This window comes from Lissotriton helveticus, chromosome 1_1 (assembly GCF_964261635.1).
Source record: "Lissotriton helveticus chromosome 1_1, aLisHel1.1, whole genome shotgun sequence".
Lineage (NCBI taxonomy): Eukaryota > Metazoa > Chordata > Amphibia > Caudata > Salamandridae > Lissotriton > Lissotriton helveticus.
The window spans coordinates 736437245-736454488 of NC_136057.1; the positions used below are offsets into that span (position 1 = coordinate 736437245).

A 17244-nucleotide genomic window follows, 5' to 3' on the forward strand; every position below is an offset into this window, starting at 1 on the left:
TCAAATTTATATCCAGAACAAGATGTTGTGCCTGAGAATATTTTTCAGAAAATTACTGAGAAGAAATCTGGAATATGTTTGATGCCAACTCTTGCAGAATGTGCCAAATTCAACAACAAAATTTTGCATTTAGAAAAGCAAGAGATTGTGAAACTGGAAGCTATTGACAGAGTAGAGCATATGGGATCAACAATTATTTTGTCTGAGAATTTGAAAACAAAATTGGATTCATTAGAGAAGACTATATCTAAAACTGCAGGTTTTGAAAAGACTCTGAATGTGTGCTTGAACTGCCGTATAATTTTAAGAAGGAATTTACATGTTGAAAGAGGTCTGGTAAATGGATCAATGGGTAATGTTGTTGATTTTGTAAAATACAGAAATAGAGATGGAATTGAATTTTTAAAAATTAAATTTGATGGCATTGAGGAAGTACAGCTAATTGGTCGTTGTTCTGCTATATTTTTGCTTGTAAAAGACTTATATGTTCGCCGTAAGCAGTTTCCTGTTTGCTTGGCATATGCGGTGACAATCCATAAATCGCAAGGTTTAAGTGTAGACAGTGCATTGGTGAATATTGGCAGTTCTGTGTTCAAGGAGGGTATGGCATATGTGGCATTGTCACGAGTTAGAACTTTATCGGGATTGTACTTGATTGAGTGTGATGTCACAAACATTTGTGCGGATCTAGATTGTGTTAAGGAATACAATAGGTTAAGAAGAGAGTATGCGCCACATTTGCCTCAATATCCTTTGTTTGAGAAACGTGTGGTAGGCCGGAAACGAAGAAATGTGACCAATACTGGGGAGGTTGTAGCAAAAAGACGAAAAGTCGATGAACCTGAAATTATAAGCAGAAACAAAAAGGATTCTGTTGAAGATGTTGTTGGTTTTCAATTTGAAAACAGTTCTGGTGTCAACTGCTATGCTAATGTAGTGGTTAATGTTTTGTTTTCTCTAGAAAATGTAAAAGAAGAGATTGTGGTCAATTCTGATCAAAGATTTTGCAGTTTGTTAAATTCTGTGTTAGAGAAATGTAGCACTGATAGAACAAAAATAGAAAGTGTGTCTGAAATTCGAAATCTGTTAGACAGATGTTCAGGCCAAACACAATTCTCTCAAAATATTCAGCAAGATTGTCAGGAGTTTTTAATGTATATGCTTGATGTATTGCATGCTGAAGGTGTAGATGTAGATCACCTGTTTGGGCTTTCTTATCAATGGCAGCATGACTGCGAGAACTGTAGGGTATCAAGTACTACTAGTGTAGACTCAGAAAGATTTATATATTTAACTTTGCCAGACAGTAAATCAGTCTCTTTTAATAAACTAGTAAAAGCAGCTGATCACAACATGGAGTGTAGCCAATGTAAATCTGAAATGATGTCCACATTATTTATACGAACATATGGCCAGTATGTTATTTTAATGTTCCAACGATGTAGGCCATATGGAACAAAATTGACAACTTTAATTAAAAATTTTGTGGCTTCACAGTTGTCAATATCAGGAAGGACTTTTGTAACTGCAGCAATTATATATCATGACGGTCCTTCAATAGCATCAGGACATTACACAGCTTATTTAAAGTCTAGAAATGGCTGGTCATTCTGCAATGATTCTGTTTTAATTTTCAAAAAAAAATTGCCGTATGACCTTAAAAACTCTTACCTGGTGTTTTTAAAACCAAAATTTTAGGGAAAGAATCTCGGGATGTGCTCTGAGGAATTTCAAGAAGTTCTAATGGCTCCTACACGATTTGGCCTTGAGGATAAGTGTAGTACAGAGACATAACTTCTTACCATAACACTGGACGTCATGGAGAAATAATTGCTCTTTGAATGAATTCAGAAAAACTGTTTCTTTTTATAAGCAAATTGAAGCAGCCAATCAAAACATGGAGTAGAGGGAATGTAAGTCTGCAATGCTGTCTACTGTTTTATATTGCTTTGTGATTAAAAGTGATGTAGAGAATTAAATAATTGTAGTAGTCATAGAGATAGTGTAAGTCTGCTTCATAGTAAGCAGTATCAGTGTCATAGGAAATGTAGAACATGACTGAGCAAGAAGGGGAAGATCTTACTAGTCCAGGATTGTGAAAATGATCTTCAACATTTTAATTGTGAAAGTTGCGGAAATACAACATGACAGGATTGGCTTACAAGAATTCTAAGAGTTATAAATGGCTCTGACATGATTTGGCCTTGTGGAAACGTGTGGTAGAGAGCAAGAAGTCATTTATTGTATGTAACATGTTTTTCAAAACGATGGAGGTTTTCTTTCAGAAAGTGGCGGTCTGAAAGTAATAACAGCACAACAGAGTGTAAGCTGTTCATAGGACATCCTTCGACGTCATGGAAAGTAAGTTAACTTTAAGGAGTTCGGAATTCTGATTTGTTATGTTGTATGGGTTTTTTAAACACAATCATTTTGATTGTGTTTTTTTTTCCCCGCTGTTATATGATGAATACCTTCAAGTCACTGTTTTTAGTGAAATCTGATACATTCTGAGAACAGCAAAAATAAACCATTTAACATGTATAATTAATTCTGTACTGTTTGCATTTATGATGTACATTTAGAACTGTGTAGGAGGCATGGAGAAGGAGAGGCTTCTGTAAGTGTCAAAGTTGTTGCATACAGTGCTCATATTCTACGTAGTCTTTCATATGATAGACTACATTTCCACAATGAGATACCTAAGCAAAGGAAACACAGGTGATATGATTGTGGAATGAGCAAAAAAAATTGCACGTTTTTCAATTATATTACCTGTGTTTCCTAACATTACACATCACATTGTGTAGATGAGGTTTAGGCCTGTTCCTGGATACAGAGGAGGTCTGACATTTGTTCAAGAGTGCAGTGGACATGACTCACTTCGTTGGTAGGCCTCCACATGTATTATCTCCTCTGTATTCTTCAACAAACCTAAATTCCATCTGCAACCCTGAGTCGGACTTACCTGAAACAAATCTGTGGATAGGTTACACCTTATTGGCATCTTGAAACAATCATTTAAAATGTTAGGGTCAGATTTATGGTGGCCGTGCGCCTCTTTTGCTCCATTGTGGGTCACTTTTGTGTAAAAGATGCACCATGTTGCAAGATAGGTTTCAGTTCATCTCCAGCAAGATACCATCAGTTTAAAATGTATATAATTAGCACTGTGTAGGGGGCATGCAGAAGCTGAAGCTTTTGTAAGTGTCAAAGTTGTTGCATGCAGTGCTGCACTTCTGGGTACTGTTTAATATGCTGCACTACATCTGCACTATGAGATACCTAAGCCTAGGCAACACAGGTGATGTGATTGTGAAATGAGGAAAAGAAACTCCACATTTTTCAATTACATCACCTGTGTTTCCTAAGTTTACGAATGACATTGTGCAGATGAATTTTAGGTCTGTCCACGGACACAGAAGAGGTCTGGCCTTTGTTCAAGAGTGAAGTGGACATGACTTACTTCATTGGTAGGCCTTCACATGTATTATCTCCTCTGTATTCTTCAACAAGCATAAATTTGATATGCAATCCTGAGTAGGCCTCACCTTAAACAAACCTCTGGAGAGGCCACACCTTATCGTCATACTGAATCAATCATTTCAAATGTTAGGGACAGATTTATGATAGGTGTATGCCTCTTTTGCGCCACTGTGCGTCACTTTTGTGATGCAGCGGCGGTGCAAAAGATTTGCTATGAGGCGACAAAATTACAAATTGATGCATCTAGGCAGATGTGTCATGCTGTAAAAAACCCGTGCCACATGAAACCGATGCAGCAGTGATGCAAAAGATGCACCATGTTGCAAGACAGGCCTCATTTCATCTCCAACAAGATAAGAAGCTAAGTCTTCTGTAAATGTCAAAATTGTTGTATATACTGCTCAACTTCTATGTACTCTTTGATATGCTAGACTCCATCTGCACTATGAGATACCTAACCAAAGGCAACACAGGTGATGTGATTGTGAAATGAGGAAAAGAAACTCCACATTTTTCAATTACATCACCTGTGTTTCCTAAGTTTACGAATGACATTGTGCAGATGAAGTTTAGGTCTGTCCAAGGACACAGAAGAGGTCTGGCCTTTGTTCAAGAGTGAAGTGGACATGACTTACTTCATTGGTAGGCCTTCACATGTATTATGTCCTCTGTTCTCTTCAACAACTCGAAATTTCATTTGGAACCCTGAGTAGGCCTCACCTCAAACAAACGTCTGGATAGGACACACCTTATTGCCATCCTGAAACAATCATTTAAAATGTTAGGAACAGTTTTATGATGATTGTGCACCTCTTTTGCGCTGCCATTGCGTCACTTTTGTGAGACAACAGCAGTGCAAAAGATGCACCATGTTCCAAGATAGGCCTCACTTCATCTGCATCAAGATACTGTTAGTTTAAAATGTATATCTTTAGGACTGTGTAGGGGGCCTGGAGAAGCAGAAGCTTCTGTAAGTGTCAAAGTTGTTGAAAAACTGTTTCTCCTTCAATCTTTTCCCTTGTCTTTTCTAATTTTTAAATACATGTTTTAATATTTTTCAAATGTTTGTTATCTCTTTCACAGATTGAAAGTATAAAAACAAAAAGTGAGTAAGTTAACGACAATTATAAGGTAAATGTTTTGTACTCTTTTCGTTACATTTCTATCAGATTCACCTACTAGTAGTTCGACAGCTTCATTTCTTTAACCCTCAGTTTCCTGCCTTTGCTACTTCCCTCATTCTTTTCTCTATTACCTACTTACTCTACTCCTTCCACTCCTTTTCTCAGTCCCTCTCTTCTCATAGTTCCTCACTCTTGTTCACTCACTCCGTCTCTATTACTCTTAGTGTCTTTGACTGATCACTCTTTCACTACTTGTTCATTATGCTTCTTCTGTGTAGTTGAAGCACACTAAGGGGCATATTATGAACACAGCCAATAAAATTATTGCTGTTTTTATTGGCAGAAAACTGTTGCAAAAGTGGTTTTAGCGGCAGTTTTCCGCCGCAAAAGTGGCTTTAGCGACACATTTCTGCCGATAAAAGCTGCAAAACTTTTATTGCCTATGGTGATGATATGCCTCTATGTTATTTACATTTCTTTGCTGTTTCAATTAATCTTTTTCTGTTATTTTTTCTTTTCTGTTTTCTGTTTTTTCTCTCTGTTATTCCACATGTTTTAATCTGATTTTGAACATTCACTCACATTCTCCAAGAAACTCTTCTTTGTTATTGTTCTACTCTCTTTTTTTTCTTTCACTTCCTTATCTATTTTGTTTTTCACAATTATACCCTCTTCCATCTTTTCTTCGGTAAATAGATCTATTAAACAGTATCTCTGGTTTACTCCCTATAGCTGTCTTTCTTTTAACATTACTCTCTGTTTACTTCCCTTATACTTACTCTTCTTTTTTTTATTTTTTTTTATTTTTTTGGTTCGCTCCCGGTTCGCGAACCGGGAAGCGAACGGGGAAGCGAACTAAAAGAAATAGAGCTTGCCAGAGTGCTAAACATTCTAGCAATTTTTTTTTGAAAGGGGAGGTAGTTCTGAAAAAAACTTTTTTTTTAAATGTTTTTGTTGTTTTATATATATATTTTTTTGAACATTTTTTGTTTTTTTTGTATTTTTTGAACAGTTTTATGTTTTTTTTTGTTTTTGATGGAGGGGAAACAACAAAAAACAGGCATTGAAAAGGGCTCAACAGGAGCAAAAAAAAAATTACTGTCTGGGGCGGTTAGGGCAATTGTGATTTACATAAGCTAAGTTGATTAACGTAATGCTCATGTTACCACATGACAGCAATGCACCGCAATACATACAAGTACATTTCATATGAGCAAAGTTCTCCTGTATGTTTGGCACGGTTTCCCGTGCCTCTGCTCCTGTCAACGATATCAGTGATGTTGACCTGGCCACAGGAGTTGTTGTTGGGTTATCTTGCATGTCACGTATCTCCGCCTGGCTGTAGTTCAATGGATGCCACCTGGTCATGTGACGATGCATTGTATAGTTACCGTAGCTATACTTTTTGTCAGTGCCTCTAGATAATCGGTCTTTACAAATGAGGCAGGTGACATACCTAGCATTTACTTTCTTCTGCCCTCGAGGGATTTTAAAAAACTGCCAAATGAAACTGGCTTTCCGATGGGAAACCCGGGGCACCTCTTGTAAGAACTGTGGTCCTTCTGTCTCCTCTTCCTCTAGTTCATCCTCTTCCTCCTCTGTGTTGCTGATGAACTGGGGAGGTGGTCCTCTCTTCCCATGAGGAGGTGGAGGTGGTGGTGGGGGTGCACCAGCTGAAGCAACTAATGAAGCCATTGCTGAACTATCCAAAAAGGTCTTCCTCTCACAAAGATGAAAGTCAGAGTGAGGAAAGAAGGAGGGGTTTTCATCATTTGGGAAAAACAATAGTTCTAAACCAATGAAAAGTGTTATTTTTAGGTCACCTGACCTAGCCTTACATCATTATGAAACCAAAAGTGAAATGAACCAATGAAAAGTTTTATTAACAAGTCACATGACCTCTTACGCTTAAGTTACGCGCTGCGGAACGCGCCCCGGATCGCTTCCGGGTCGCTGCGCTTAGCGCCTCGGTTCGCGCTCCGGAGCGCTTCCGGGTGCGCTAACGCGGCGCGTCATAAGACGCATTACGCGGCAACGCGATACGTCGCGCTTTCGCGACGCGCCGCGGATCGCTTCCGGGGAGCTGCGCTTCGCGTCTCAGTTCGCGTACCGGAGCACTTCCGGGTGCGCTAACGCGGCGCGTCATAAGACGCATTACGCGACAACGTGATACGTCGCGCTTCCGCGACGCGTCACGATGTTGATTTCTAACGCGGCAGTTGCGCTAACGGAACGTTTACCGGTTCGCGGACTGGGTCGCGGCATCAAGATGAGCTAACGGGAAGCTTCCCGGTTCGCGAACCGGGAGCGAACAAAAAAAAAGTATTAAAATTTTTTTTATTAATAAACATATAAAATATATTTTGGGATTTAAAGAAGAATACATTTTACAGCTACAGATATTAGCTTTTAAAAAACCAATGAAATTCACTGAAAAAACCATAGGTTATAGACCATATATAGTTAGGAATTAGCATTTACAAAACCTTGAAAATTCACTGAAAAAACCATAGGTTATAGACCATATATAGTTAGGAATTAGCATTTAAAAAACCTTATTTTACTCACACAAAACCATTGAAATTCCATATATAGTTAGTTGTACTAACTATATATCGCGCACCCGCAATCCACTGCTCATGATGTCACATATTACATCATTCATGACATGGTCAGTGACATCACTGATGACATCACTGATGACATCTCAAATGACATCACTGATGACATCACTGATGACATCTCAAATGACATCACTGATAACATCACTGATGACATCTCATTTGACATTACTGATCACATCACTGATGACATCATTCATGTGATAATACGATGAACCTCTTCAGACTCTAATATAACCTTAGATACACTCAGTGTAAACAGACACTCATAGACTGTCACTCATTCATGGAGTTACTCAGACACTTAGTCAGTCATGCAAAGAATCAATCACACCTCCATTTCCTCAACTATACAGTTATACACACCTTACTTATTCAAACATATACTAAAACATATTTACTCACTTATACAATCCTGGATACAAGTTCACAATGATCCATACAGCCACTCACACATTCACTGGCTCTTATGCACAGTTATTTATATATGTCAACTCTCACATGTACTGTATTTTACGTATGTACTTACTTTAACATGTAGCACTGAGATATCCATTCACTCACCAATACACTCATGCACACAGTCAACCGCCCATACAGCTGTTTCCACATGCACTTTTGAACCCATACATCTAGTCAATCAACTGCTCACACATCTATGCAGAGAGTCATACACCTCCCAGCCACCCACACACACACTCAGTCTCCCATACAAATGCTTGGGCAACCAATCAATAACCCATACAGTTAATCATATAGCTACTGATCAACCCATGCAGCAGTTTACAGAACAACAGACATAATGATGCACAAATTAAGACAGTTTAGTCACTAACCCATGCACTCAGTGAGACACATTTAATCAGTCACTCATACAGTCAGTCATGCCCCTACTAAATCCTTCATCAAGACACTTATACATCCACTCATTCTTCAATATGTAAGACATATTTTAACTTTACAGAATTATACAGTCACTGGATGTAGTCATCAGTGATGTCATCAGTGATGTCATTTGAGATGTCATCAGTGATGTCATCAGTGATGTCATTTGAGATGTCATCAGTGATGTCATCAGTGATGTCACTGACCATGTCATGAATGATTTAATATGTGACATCATCAGCAGTGGATTGCGGGTGCGCGATATATAGTTAGTACAACTAACTATATATGGAATTTCAATGGTTTTGTGTGAGTAAAATAAGGTTTTTTAAATGCTAATTCCTAACTATATATGGTCTATAACCTATGGTTTTTTCAGTCAATATATATATATATATATATATGTACATATATATGGAGATACATATATGTGGGGCAAATATATGATTGTGTTTCCGGTGTCCCGCCCATGGCCGGGAATATTCTAGTCCTTATGACTTTGATGAGGATACCCCTGGAAGAGAAATAGGATTACAGGTAAGTAACTAATCCATGTCTGCCAATTGCCTGAAGCTGAATGCAGGCAAAAAGAGGTGATTACTTTTTGGGAACAACCCTAACCTCTGGTCGCCGGACTGGTGGCCCAATGTTATGGGCACCCCCCCCTTTCCCTACGTCTAAAGCTAAGAATCTGTGGGTGATCGTGGATAACTCTCTATAGTTGGGGGACTAGGTTGGTGGAGTGGTTTCGACAAGTTTTTTTATCCTCAGAACTCTGAGGAAAGTCCAATGCTTCTTGTCAGAGGATAGTTTCAGGACAGCTGTCTCAGCCCTCTTTCTGTCCCGTCTGGATTATTGTAACCGCTTTTACCTGAATATGCAAAAGAAACATCTCAATAGTCTCCAGATGGCTCAGAATGCTGCGGCAAGGCTGCTAACTGGCACTCCTAGGTTCACTTAGGTCAGTAATGGCCTGCGACATCTGCATTGGCTCCTGATAAAACAACAGGCCCAATTCAAAGCCTTATGTACGTTTTTTAATTCCCTCATGGGCAGTGGCCCGGAATACCTAAGAAAGCACCTACAATGGTATATTCCTGGGAGAATGTTGCGTTCCATGGAAGCTAAGAATGTTATTGTTCCAAGGGCTCAGAAAGCCAATTTGGGGGGCAGGAGTTTTATTTTTGGTGCCACGAAATCCTGGAACAAGCTTCCATTTCATCTTAGAAACTCCACGGATCTCCTGTCGTTTAGGAAGGGGTTGAAAACGTGGTTGTTCACAGAATAAGCTCAGTAGCAGAGGGACACTAGTGGGACAGTGCTCTTTCCAGGACACCCTTGGGTAACAGTGCGCTTTAGAAGCCTAAGTAACTTAACATAACATAATATTTCCCTATTATCTGGGGGAAGTTTCCTTCCATAACTGAGCAACATCGCGCTTAGTGAAAGTGAGGGCAAGGAAGAACAAGTGTTGTTTGTAATAATTCCCCCTATGTCGTCAGTTCTATGGAGCAAGAACAGTCTAGGGTCGTGTGGGAGATCGCAGGACAGCACCTCTTTTAGACAGGTCGAGACACTGTGCCAGAAGGGCTGTTTTGCGGTGCAGCTCCAAACTGTGTGGGAAAACGTACCCTTTTACAACGTAGGCACTAAGTGGATGTGATAACCCCCATCTTCCAAAGAAGGAGACGCGTGTAATAAAAGCGATGGACATATTTAAATTGAATGAGACGGTTTCTAGAGTACACAGCACCCTGGGGGCAAACTATTGCCTAAGCCCAGTGATCATCAGTCATGTCTGGAATTTCATCTTGCCTCGCCATTCTGGTCATAGTGGAATGTGTTGTTTGATATATCTGCCGAATTTTGTGGGCACCCAAATCGCCCATAAGGAGGTGACCCTCTAGGGGGTGGAACTCTGGGAGGCTGTCCAAATTTTAAAGCAATGGGGTAGGAGCATGTTGCAGTTGGGTGTTTGTAGAACTGGATTTATGGAGATGACACTCCTCCTGCAACTGCTGGAAGGACTTTAGGGTAGTGCTCCACATGATGTCCCCAAGTGTGGATATGCCGATCTGGTCCCACTGGCGGAACCGATTAAAGTTGCCACCTGACGTAAGTATGTGCCATGTCATAGAGGTGTTGTCTGAGTCAAACGCCTATGCCACCTCATCCGCCAGACAGTTTACTGCCAGAGCCGAATCGTTGTTCTGCTGGCATGGGGTAGAGAGTCGAGGCTCTGTGCGCTGTATAAAAGCCGGAAGAGGGGAGCCCCCTCCACTGCTGTGTGTTCTAGAGCAAACGCCGGGTCTGTAGGTGTAATGTACCACCATTCATTAATGAATAAAAGGTGAGAAGCCACATAGTATGAGTACACGTCTGCCGCAGCAATGCAGCTGCAGTAGGTAGATTGCAAACAGGTCTGTAGCGCCACTCTAACTGCTCCCCCGCCCCATAAGAATGTATTATATATGGCATGTATTTGCACAAACCAGATATGAAAATTTTGAAGCCGATAAAGCACTATGGGGAGAGGCCATTTTAAAAATCGCTGATCGCCCGTACAGTGAGAGAGGTAAAGATAATAATATTACGCACCCATGTGATCTTTGGACAGGGAGACATATATATACCCAGATATTGGAATCCCTCTGTTGCGTGTTTTAACTGAGCTACTCCCATACTTCTACCTTGATGACCACATACTGGAAACAGCATAGACTTGGAAGGGTTGGTATGGAACCTGGTTGTCTGGACGAAGACGCGGATGATCTGTAGGATATGCGGACCCAAGATCCATGGATCAATCATGAAGAATAAGACGTTGTCTGTGTATAATACAAAGCGGTCAGGTTGTGACCTCGGCCATTCAAAGCCTCAAAGCGCTGGGTCTTGACGAACCTCCACCGCCAGGGCAAATAAGAATGAAGACCGGGGACAGCCCTGCCTTGTGCTGCGACTAATGGGAAAGGAGGGGGAGCCATGACCAGCAACACGCACTGAGGCCGTTGGTTCCGTATATAGTAAGTGAATGTACGCCAGAAAGTGCGACCAAAATCGATCGCCTCCAAAAGTTGGAAGAGGTACTCCCAGCTAAGGTAGTCAAAGGCCTTGTCTATATCGGCGAGGAGTATGGCTGCGGGGCAACCCAGCTCTAGGGCCAACGCCATGGTATTATGGACCCGACGAATGTTATGGCAGGTGGCTCAGTGCGGTCTAGATGGATCAGATCCTGAATACAGGACCGCAGGCGATCAGCAAGTCATTTTTTCATTAGTTTAGATTCAAAGTTGATAAGGGAAATAGGGCATGGACACTCCCAGTGGATCCCCATTCCCAACTAATATGAATCACTAAAGATTATTAGACTCCTATCTCTATGGCTTGCAGTCATATATACTGTGTTACACACTGCTAAGCCTGCAAATGTTACCAGGCACTCAAATGTTACAAGAGTCTCGGTACAGTTTAATCGTTCATGGACGAGCAAGAGCCCGGATCTAAGACTCTTCATTGCGTCAGGAACTCTGGCTGGAAGATCAAGTTATGTTACGCCATGTCGCCAGGGTCTTTGTGGTTGGTTCCTCTTGTCACCCTGTGACAAATCAGAGTCCATGTGTGGTGAGGTGTGAGGTTTCATTGTCACCATCTCTTCTGTCCAACGAAAAACTTCCTTCCGGAGAGTGAAAGAGTAGAGTTTGTGAGTTAAAAACCACTTGCAAGCGTGGCGGATATAGAAGCATATACTGTATCTTCAGTACTGTGGGTGTTGCTTGGCGGCTGATGTTGCTGTTGCACCATTTTCGTATTGTCGGGGAATATCATGATATGGTGAGATTGGTAGGTTATCTTATCCTGAAGCCGTACATGTGTAATGATTGCGTCTATGTCCATGTCATTTTGAATCGTGGCAATCACAAGCCGATGCCTTGCCCTATGGGGTGGGGGGAGATAATCCTCACCAATACCGGCTCACTCCACCACAAAGCACTATGAGAGGTTCTCTGATCCACTGTGCCAAGAACATGCACATGGATGGGCCCTCGCATCCTTCCGGTAAGCCAACGAATTGTAGGTTGTTATGGCAAGCGCTGCCTTCAGCATGCTCCACCCACGCCGCCAGCCCCTTTTGTCACTACTGTAAGTGTATTCATCTTTTGCTGCAGGCTTTCGACCGAGTCTTCAACGCCAGATACCCTTGTCTCTTCCTCCATGTTATACATTTCATGTTCCTGCCTTTCTGTGCTATAAAATGCAGCATGTCCTACTAATGTCGCAACCATTGTAAAGGTGGAATAAAACTATAAAAAGCACTCTAAAATATGTTGTATTCTTTAAAAACTCACCATCATTTGCAATTTGTGAAGGTATTGTGGGGGAGAACCACACTCCTGTCCAAACTAAAACCCTTTTTACGCTATATGGCACGTCCCGTAAACATATTGCCTTGGCTATCCTCTGAATAAAATTACTAGTTTACATTGAAAAAATAAGCTGCAGTTTAACATCTATAATTACCTATTGCATTCTACTTGGACAATTTACCTGTGACACTCAAAAACTTACCTGCATAAGCTATGTGCATAGATGGATATTTTATACTCATAACCTTGTTTGTAAATTCTAGGGTCCTGTCCTTGCCGTCGCTTTTTCAAGAAGTGGAGAACAGTTTGCCTCAGGAGGGATGGATGCACAGGTTTGTTCATTTCCCAATATGAATTTTGAAATTGTTTTTGCTGTATCAATTGCACATTTACGGACCACTTTCATGGGTGGAAAAAACACCTCTTGAAGCACATGTATCTTTAGTTCCTGAGGGATTTAATGGTGTGTCTATAATCTGATGTCATGTTGATAATTGTGTCGGGTCTGGTGAGGCTCAAGTGCTCTTTTGAGGGTTTACATGCCATTGAAAGAGGAATGGTTCAGCGACTGCGATGCCCAATCTAATGAGTCAAGGAATTTAGCATATACTTTCATGTAGAAGGTAACTGATGAGATGTGATTGTAGGATTATCATAGTGGACATAGGCAAGTCTCTGCATTCGTAGATTTGGGCATTGGCACCCATCTGAATGTATAAATACGTCTTTACCCTGTTTCTTGCCGATAAACTTCTTCAGTGATAGATGACATCCACACCTTCTGGAATGGCAGTGGTAAGGCATGGGATCAAATGGAGAAAAGATGATTTACAAGCTTGTAGGATTAATTTCGCTTCTTCCTCCACAGGCAGCCATAAGTGGTACTCCTAGCAAGTCTCATTCGCTCATGGCCTGATTAAAAAAAATCACACCTACAACCAAAACTTCAGGAATGTCCTTTGTCAGATAACAAACCTAATTATAACTTGTTTCATATAGGTTTTATATTCCAATTTTCCTTTTCTGTGTGCTGTAAATAATTAGTGACTCTTCCTCAAATTAATGATACCCACTATATTGACATCAGAAGGATAAAAGGCAGAGTTGTTGCCGACATTCAAACTTGGCTAGCAAGCTGAATGAGCAAGTTACGTTCTTTCTGCTGACATCTGTTGTGACCTTGATAGGCACTCACAGATACATTTTAAATAAGTATTGCTGTAAACCTGGGTAACCTGAACCTTGAGCAAAGGCACTCTTCTATCCACCTCCATGAAGTCCATTTTGTGGCTTCCTATTTAAGTAGAGCCTTCTCTGTTTTTTGTCTGTCATCAAATTTCTTAACCACTGTCCCCGTTGTTCGTTTGATCCATCTCAGAATGCTAAGCTTCTATCAGTCAGATCAAGCAGCCCACAAGACTAAAGCATTGTGTCTTCTAGCTGATACTTTTCCCTTTGTCACTTGGTAAAACATTTGCTATCCTCAGAAGATTGTTTATTGAACGGGGAGAGTACTCACAGTCTTGTGTATAGTGTAGTGACGAAAAGACATGCAGCCCCATTGGGAAGCACTAGTGTTGGTGCTAAAGACTAGATGCAGTTTTGAGACTGAAGTGAGCAACAGTGTTGACAATCCAATCTGATAAAATGCACTTAGAGAGCGTTGTGTATGGGGTTATCGTGGGGGACACAACTCGGTTGGGTTACAGAACAATGCAGACACATTACAAGTAGTGGGGATAATGACTATATAAGGCCCATCTTATATCAAAGCTGCAGTGCATTTTGTCTAACAGTAGTGCTCATTGCTGTGACATTTCGGTGTGTAAGGGGAGAAGACGCAGATTAGTAGTAGAACTAAGTGGTTGAGCACAGTGAACTGTAGGAAAGAGTTCTGGAAATGGGTTTCTTAGATCAGAGAACATGTCTTAAGGAGAAGATGTGGACCATAGAGTTTGACAAAAAGCAGTCATGATGTAAATGTAAATGTAAATCCGTATTTGTAAAGCGTGAACTACTCATCCTTACGGGTCTCGAGGCGCTGGGGCCCGTCGTGGAAATTAAGTGAGCTATTGCCCAGAGTCACATGGTGCTGAGCTGAGCTTCCGCCGGGGATTGAACTGTGAACCCTATGCTCCGAAGTCAGCTGCCCTGGCCGCTGCACCACACCTCTCCACATGATGTGATATTGAATAGTCAGGCAGGTGAATTCCATTCATAGCAAGTTGATAATAATACTTTCCTAACAAGCATTTAGAAGCCATAAAAGTGTTTGAAGAGGGTATCAGTTATACATACCACTAGAAGTTAATTGATCTTTCAAGGCGAGGTAAAATAAAATTCCAAATGTGATTTTGCCATTCTAAAATGCACAGAAGAAGATGCTTATAGTGTCTTTAATAAACCTGTAATAATGAGCTTAAGGTGACTGGCCACTTTTTTGAGCTTTAGTGAAATGCCCTCTTTTTCTGTGATTTTTCTTATAATGTTTACCTTACGTTTGCATGTGTTCTTTACTTGATGGGAAAGAGCTGTGAAAGTATTTTTTTAATTTGGGAAAGATATGCAAGCCGTAAAATGCAAAAGGCGAGATGTATGAAAGTTCTGATTTTAGATTTCCTAGTTGCAATTTTTTGGGAATCGCTGTTAGAAAATCCCAAAACCGAATGTACTTACAAATGTAGTCTCTTTTTAGATCGAGCATTCAAGAGCTGTTGTAACTTATTTTGTGGGATTAAAGCCATTCCCTTGCTTTCCATTTGTTTGCTGCAATGTCCGTTTAAAAATCCTTGCTTGCTAGTGGTCAGTCCTGCCTCTTTGTCCCTCCTTTTTGTCTTCAGTTCCTCCCAGGCAGCAGGGATTAGGTACTGTCTCATTTTGCTATGGTTTTTTATGTGTTCTTTGGGGGATTATTTTTTTCTTGGTTCCTGGTCTGTTCCTGTTTGACTGTGGTCAGCTTTGGAGCCATAGCTGCTTACATGTAAATACGGCATTCCTCCCTCCCATCTCCTATTACTGCCCCAGCTGTGTTGGTGCTGCCTCGTGTACTGTGCCTCCCGCTCTGTTTATTGTATTTATTTTGCCTTTTTTAACTTTTTGATGTCCATGGCAATTGAGCTTCTTTTTGGTAGGATATTTTTTTATTTTGGGCTTTCTTTGAAAGGGGATTGGTCTAGTTTTAATTTGCATAAGCAGAGCTGCAATCATGGTTGCAGCCCAACCAATCTGAGCATCGCTAAATTGGAGCAGCTAGGTGTATATTACTGCTGGAAGGTAAGGGCCCCGGTATGCAGCGCTATCCCAACACTTTTTTTGTTTGTTGCAGTTTTATATAGCACAAACTTGACCCGCTGGTATGACAGCACTTTACATGAGCAGCCATTGCATTACAGACACATTCATTTTTCAGGCCCGGGAGATTAAGGGATTTTCCTGAAATCACAAGTTGCTTGAGCCTCCCGTCGGTCTACAAAAAACAAATACGGGGGAAGGGAGAGGAAATAATTGCTCTTATTCTCGCATTTACCGTGACAAACTAGAAGACGTGCCCTTCCAACATGGCACCTACTGTAGCTACAGTGTCGCACCCCGCTTCCAAGACATGCGGAAGGAGGTGTCTGGTAACCTGCACATTCTAAACTTTCATTCGGTCTCCAGGCTGCTTGTGTCAAAAAGAGCGTGAGCGCGCGGAGACCCCGTTCAGTGCCACTCTTCGCATATCGTGCCAGAGAGTGTGCATCCGGCACCAGGAGCAGGGTCTCAGCTGCTCGCGCTGCAGGTGGTGCACTTCACACCCCAAGTCCCTTCCGGCAGAAGCATGGCTGTGCTCAGCTCCCGATCACTGCGGGAAGTGCTGGTTCTGGCAGCCCTGGCAGTGGTCATTCAGTTGCTGCGACCGTGGCTCGGCTCAAAGATCTACATCTTTAACCAGAAGGATATCACAAAGCTGGCCAAGCAGCATGCAGGTGACAACCCCTTGTAGCCAATAGGAAAGAGACTGCATAGATGGGAAACCCTGGATAGTCCCCACAAGCAGCGTGCAAGGAGTTAGCAGAACGTCTGGTGTCTGCAGGGCATCACAGTTCCAGTCTTAGTTGTCATTTAACGTATGTTTGATTTTTTAAATCAATCAATTCTGAGAGATGTAGTCTTATTTTACATTCAATTGCTTTGTAACATTTAAATACCTAATCCGTTTTTAGGTCGAGGCTACCGTCGCACTGCGAAGCAGTGCGGGGGCGGAGCCGAAGATTTCATGACTTCAACAGTGTGGGGCTTTAACCCGCCTCTCTCTTCCATTAGCTGGCTTCGTAAATGGAGGCTCGCCATTGGAAGAGATGTGTGTCAATTACTCTTTTCCCTGGCTTGATGCGATCCGTGGGCGTTTCTGTCTCTTTTTTTAAGTCCCGCCCCCCACACCCTCCCTCTCGCCGAGGTCACATACTCTTTTCCCCGGCTTGATGCGATCCGTGGGCGTTTCTGTCTCTTTTTTTAAGTCCCGCCCACCACACCCTCCCTCTCGCCGAGGTCCCAATCTATTCCTCCTGTAATGTACCTTTTGCTACCTCTTGTATATAGTTTGCTCACAATTGTCACTTTTGCCTCATGTAACTTAAATGCTTTTGTAACGTGTTCACTCGTATCGTAATCTTCTCATGGATCATTTCTGTTCCTATTGTGAAGCACTCTGACGCACCGCCTGCAGTGACCTGAAGGGGCGGCAGCGCTGCCCGCGGCAACCCGGAAGTGCTTCCCTCTAGGACCCGG

At 41.6% G+C, this 17244-nt stretch overlaps 1 protein-coding gene across 3 annotated transcripts in view; it reads left to right on the forward strand.

The window, feature by feature from the left end:
• LOC144816539 (uncharacterized) overlaps positions 1 to 17244 on the forward strand; it is a 1138385-nt gene that overhangs the window by 388807 nt on the left and 732334 nt on the right. For all 3 annotated transcript variants that reach the window (XM_078674268.1, XM_078674269.1, XM_078674271.1), the window contains exon 10: positions 12741 to 12809. In XM_078674268.1, the coding sequence (XP_078530394.1) occupies positions 12741 to 12809 (69 nt within the window). The remainder of the gene's footprint in view (positions 1 to 12740; positions 12810 to 17244) is intronic.